This window comes from Lactuca sativa, chromosome 3 (assembly GCF_002870075.4).
Source record: "Lactuca sativa cultivar Salinas chromosome 3, Lsat_Salinas_v11, whole genome shotgun sequence".
NCBI lineage: Eukaryota > Viridiplantae > Streptophyta > Magnoliopsida > Asterales > Asteraceae > Lactuca > Lactuca sativa.
This window is the reverse complement of record NC_056625.2, coordinates 16,936,354-16,942,236: the sequence shown is the minus strand read 5'-3', so window position 1 is coordinate 16,942,236 and position 5,883 is coordinate 16,936,354. Positions and strand designations below refer to the sequence as shown.

The window sequence follows — 5,883 nt, the reverse complement described above, 5'->3', positions numbered from 1 at the left end:
TATAAACATAGGTCCATATCTAATGGTGATTTAGTGTGGCTAGGTTACAATGTGGTTTCACTTATACATGATTAAGATTTATATTTTTATTGACCCGAAATAACCGGTTGTTACATACTTGCATAAAGTCCACAACTACCAGATGTTGCATGTTGTGGTGCATTCCTAATAATTTAAATCTAGCAGGAAATGGTAAACTTATATTAAAAGTAGAACACTAATATGACAATCCATCAATGCATTGTATGAATTTGTAGGATGAAGCATAAAAGGTAAGGATATAAGGTTTCAAAATTTTATTTTGACTATTGAACTACTATATGTAGTTAACTCGTTGGATCCATTGAGATTCAACTCACAAACTAATATCGAATTCTATTATGTAGTTTACCAAATCTAAAATAAGGGGGAAAAAATACAATTATGGCGTGAAATTCGTTACGTTCTCAATATTATATGCAATCATATCTCATTAATTTCCACTTAAAGTTCACCAGCTTGAGAATGACATGCATAGGATACCCACTCTATAGAGCTAACAATAAAAAGCGCAAAAAGTTTTGGTCAAAATGCCAAAGAGGAGACGAAATAAACAACCGAAGCGACGCCAAGTGCTTTCAACGTAGTCATCATGGGCATCTTTCCTTTGTCGCTCCTCAACAACATGGCTTCATATATTGGCCAACTATTTATCACTCCAAACCCAGCTATGAATAATTGTGCAAATAATTCTTCAAATCCACCGTTCTTAAGAACTTGTATTGTACCCATCAAGAAAGCTAACAAGTTGACAACTGCTGCTATTGAAATCGTCAAGAATAATGGTGATTCTACCCCAAATTCAAACAAACCTGCCTCGTAACGCTTCTTTAGCTCATCATCTAAAACCTTGCTTGTAACATTGAATTCTATCGTTGACAAACCAAGAGACTTGAGCACCCAATCGACCATTGAAAATGGGTAACTCGAACATCCCAAAGCCAACCACATTCGTGTACTATTCCTCCATTTTACAAACGTTCCTCCAGCCACCAGAAATTCAAAAAGACTTTTTCCATATGCTCCAAGGAAAAGAAACGCATATAATGGAAACCAAGTGTCTGAAACCTGTATATATATCACCAAATTTGCCTTTATTAGACTCGTTAATCAACAAAATCTTTACCGAGTGAAAGAATGAATGAGTTTACACACACCTTCGGGAATATTGAGTACGAGTTTAGAAGAGCTAGTTGGGGTAAGAACGCGTAGATGACGATTGGAATAGCCCAAAAAGGTCGAAAGTTGTAGTGTGCGTAGCATAAGGCATGAATAGGATTCATATACTTAAACCCATATGTTATCGGATTGTGTTTGGACGTTACCATTTCGAGAAATCCTACAAACCATCTTTTTGATTGGAGTAGGAGATCACTAAGCGCCATTGGGGAATTCCCGAGGAACGATGGTCTTTCTGGGTCACAGAAAACAGACGTCCATCCTTGACATTGCAGTCTGAAGCTCGTATAAATGTCCTCCACCAATGAACCATACCTAAATCCCATCTGCAAAACAGCAAAAGTCGCGGACTTGCTATGAGAATCCAAAAAAAAAACGAAATCAAAGGAAACCACTTTATAAATCGTACCTCTAAACCCCATTTGGTGTTTTCCTCATACTGACAACCTGCAACACGGTGTGCTACTGCTAATATATCGTCAGATTTCATCGATTTATTTCCAAGACAATGTGTTTTTGCTTGTTTGATGTCAGAAGGACCAATAGAAGCTGGACTTCCGAGTAGAGCTTGTCGTTTGAAGAAGCCACCACTCCCTATAAACATCGTCCCACAAATACCATCCATTCCCATAGGAATCGTTCGTATCTCAGGCAAATGTTCAGCACCATAAGTGTCGACCTTGTTAATGTCATGGAAGCATTGAGGAAATTGAACGAGTGCAAGATTTGGGTCAACTTTAGGATCCAAGAAATGACATAAAGTATAAAGTGCTGTTTTTGGGTTGTTTGAGTACATATCACAATCTAAGACTAAGAAGATTGGTGCATCTGTTAATGTCGCGGACACACGAATCTACAAAAAAAAATGTACATATTAAAATAATGATCGATATTAGTTGAAGAAAAAGTGTAGGAGATAAGTGAAACGTACTACACTGTTTAGGGCTCCACCCTTAAAATTATGATGCACAGACTTATTTTTCTCTCGTGAAACATAGATAAGATTCGGCAATGGATGGTCTGTAATGTCTTTGTCTTCATTACTTTCTAACAAAACCTGTTTTTTAAGAAAGAAAATGTTTAAACAAATACGTCTTGCTTTTGTTATCATATTGAAATCAAAATTTTGTTTATATTGTATCTTGATTTATGAATAGGGTCAAGAAATTAAACCTCAACCACTGCAGGATGATTTTGTGGTGTGAATGTGGGTGTCCATTTATCAAGAGCTTTCAACCAACGTTCATCGGTGATTAGATCAGGACTAACGGTTCCACTGTCAACGACCTTCTCAATTTTGGCTTTCATGGTCTCATACATCACCTTCATCAACACAAGAAAAAAATTAGTTTATTTCTCAAGATACTACAATAATTAGTAAAAGATATGGTTCTTGTTACATTGACAATGAGATTTCATTTCTTTTAGGTTCTTATCATATAGCTAGTGGTGGATTCAGAATAAAATGTGAAAAGTAATTACACTACACGGAAAAATTTCTCAAAAGATTTCCACCACCCCTAAAAAATTGAGGGGTTGTATGGGCTATCCCGTGATCCTTGGTAGATCCACCCCTATTATCAAAGCACTTGTAACCACACCACAATATTATTACACGGTATAGAATTTTCATGGTGTGGTATGAATTGTGCGGTTTGCAGTTTTTAACTACAAAATCACATTTCAAACACACATGCCGCATCTAAAAACGATATATGTTGATTATTCTTAGTTAACCATTTTATGTTTAGATGAAAAATAGTGAAATTTCAAGGCATAGAGGAAAAGTTAAGGCAATGGGTGTTTTTTTGACAAATTAACCGTGCTAGAGTATTTTAATCTTAAAGTCAACTCAATATGATTTCGAAAGAAAGAGCCAATTATTTACATCTTTGTGCTTTGCCTTTTAACTAAAAACAGTTATTTTCTAGGTCTTAATAAATATGGAAGTTGGAAGCGACGCAAACACAATGTGCTGATGGCTGAAAATCCGAATCTAATAGGTACTTTTTTGTTCATTATATAAGCTAGGATTTTATCCATCTAAGCTGGAGGCTTAATTTATTTATCTAAATAAGCTAGGATTTTAAACTTTAAAGTTTATAAGTAAATATGGAAATGTGTAATCTCAATCTTAAATTCGATTATGAAATTATATTTCAATACGGGAACTGATTTGTACATAACATTTTTTTTCCGTTACAACAATTTATGTTTTAAAGTGTTGTATTGTACAATTCTATAATGCATGAATTGTTGTTTATGGTAAAAAAATTGTTATGTACGAATCACCTCTCATTTCATTATGATTTCTCTTGTTATTTAGTAAGTAATCATCGGGTTTCTATATATATTGTGGTTATCGGGTATTCCTTTTATGATATTAATAATTCAAAATTTATTAGTTGGAACTGATATTACCTAAAACTCATTTGCAACCACATGACATCAAAAAGATGTTTTGATTTTTGAATAATTTCAATTTCTAATTACATCAAGTTTAATCTAAAAAATATTGCATTAATATATTTATCACCATAAAAAATTTATAATATCTAAATTTCATGATAAAGTAATAAATACTAAACATAAACATTAAAAACAATATTAGAAATTACATAACAAAAGTTTCTTCTTATACTATAACATTAAATATTTTAATATAATTTTGAAATTATATATTAATAATAAAAATACAAGTACAATAAAAATATAAATGGTTTAGGGGCGGGGCGGGTATGGATATGAAATTTGTTCAATTAAACCATTTTGAGAGGTTTGGTATGGTCTAAAATAATTCTACGTATATAACATAAAGTAAGACTTAATAATTATACATAAAGACTATTAACGTACACTCTTCAATCATGGCCTATTAAAAAAGCAACCATGCTTTTCTAGGATATGATATTTGTAGCGGATAGGCGACAGAATATTTAAATAATAAAATGAAAGAAAATGGATTTCACTTTATATAAGTCCACTATTTTTCAGTTACGTGTAGACTTGCCAATTGGGCAAATTTGATCCAAACCTTTTTAATAACTTTTAAAATCTGATCCAAACTCGTTCTATAATTAGCAGGGTTTTGAATAATTAAATTCATACTCTTATTCACAGAATCAATGGATATCTAAACTCGTCCCGTAACCCATAAGCTTTTTGAATTATCAAACATATTTTACTTAATTCATAAAATAATATTTCTTAAATTAAACAAATGTTGATTTAGAAAACACATTACGCACTCGAGGACTTCTGATTGAAATTAAAAATCACTAGTGTAGTAACTTATAATTTATTTTTTACTGTCAATTGTAGTGATAAAGAATAGCAATGACAAAGTATCTTTCAGTTGGTTGAATGAATTTATTGATTTATTAATGAAATATGATGATTTCTTGATGAAATATAAATGAAATGACATCATAATTTTTAATAGAAGACTAGAAGTCTAGAAGTTGACTGCTTGATTCTTATGTATAAATAGTTTGGACTTTGGTATTTTCTCTTTGGACTTTCTATTGGAATTAAAATTAAACTTTAACCAATATAAAATATAAACCAATAATTCAAAAACTATACGTGGCGGGTTATAATTGGAGCGGATCAGTGATGATCTATACCCGACCCTTTTAATAAAATGGTTAGCGGGTATGGGTCGTTAACGGGTAAACAAATCAAAAACTATGTTCCAAACTCATATAATTCTAAAGGGTTTGGATCGGATCAGAGTCAAAACTCGCTCCATTACCAGGCCTAGTTATGCACGAGAGAAAAACATGTACAAGAGAAATCAAATCGTAATTCAAAAGAGAAGGGAGGATAATAATTAATAACGCACCTTGATTTGATATGCTTCAGGGAAGAAAAATGAATCACTTCCGAAGTAAACTTCTGGAGACCTGTCCATTATATCGTACTTCCTGCAATATGGCAACCAATGTTTTGCAAACTTGGCAGCCTCCATGAACGCAAACAGAGTAAGCTGTGACCCTCCGTCGTCCGACACATATACCGACAACTTTTCCGTTGGATATTCATAAGCCATCACAGACAAGGCGGTGTTAATCACCCTGACTGGTGGTTCCCTGAAAGGATCTGCCGTACAAACCACCACATCCAGCCCCGGGTAATCGCTCTCTTTTACCACCTTTGTCAGGTTCTCCGGGAAAACCTTTCGCTGGATCGGATTCAGGAGATAAGCCTGCCATGTTGCCCATACCAATGCTAACACAACATCTGCTAGCAGTAGGAAAATGGTGGTGAAGGAAGGATGGTAAACTAGGTTATAACAATGGCGATATACGAGTGCAAAAATGGCAGCTGTGTAAACGAGGGTGTAAGCTCGATTGAACCATCTTTCCGGGGAGGGTTTCCGAGTGTTAAGGGGTGCTTCCAACATGGCGGCTTTAGTGGGGTTTTTCGTTTTCTGTTTCGGAGTTGCAAGTATAAAAAGGTGTTGGGGTTGGTATTTATGATAGTGGATTGCATATCTTGATTTTATTTATTTTATTTAGATTTGTACATGATAAGTGTCCATACGATTAAAAAATTATTTAATATTGTACGTCCACATCGTTCTTCATAATTGTTTCAAGACTTATAATTTATAAACATGTTTTTTTTCGTATACTCCGAAAATATAAAAATACATCTTTTAGT

General features: G+C 33.7%; 1 protein-coding gene across 1 annotated transcript; it reads right to left on the bottom strand.

Annotated features, from left to right (window-relative positions):
* Nucleotides 1-421: 421 nt before the first annotated feature.
* On the bottom strand, nucleotides 422-5,677 carry LOC111894276 (cellulose synthase-like protein G3). Its single transcript, XM_023890353.3, has 6 exons — nucleotides 5,063-5,677; nucleotides 2,392-2,541; nucleotides 2,150-2,275; nucleotides 1,628-2,071; nucleotides 1,197-1,544; nucleotides 422-1,107 (listed from the first exon to the last, which is right to left on the bottom strand). The coding sequence occupies exons 1-6, from the start codon at nucleotides 5,621-5,623 to the stop codon at nucleotides 565-567; spliced, it is 2,172 nt and encodes a 723-aa protein (XP_023746121.1). The 5' UTR covers nucleotides 5,624-5,677; the 3' UTR covers nucleotides 422-564.
* Between the last annotated feature and the right edge of the window lie 206 nt (nucleotides 5,678-5,883).

Coding starts and splice junctions, on each gene's coding strand:
- LOC111894276 (XM_023890353.3), bottom strand. CDS start 5,623: ATGTTGGAAGCACCCCTTAACACTCGGAAACCCTCCCCGGAAAGATGG. Junction 2,542..5,062: donor CTGAAGCATATCAAATCAAG/GTGCGTTATTAA, acceptor GTGTTGATGAAG/GTGATGTATGAGACCATGAA. Junction 2,072..2,149: donor GTGGAGCCCTAAACAGTGTA/GTACGTTTCACT, acceptor TTTTTTTTGTAG/ATTCGTGTGTCCGCGACATT.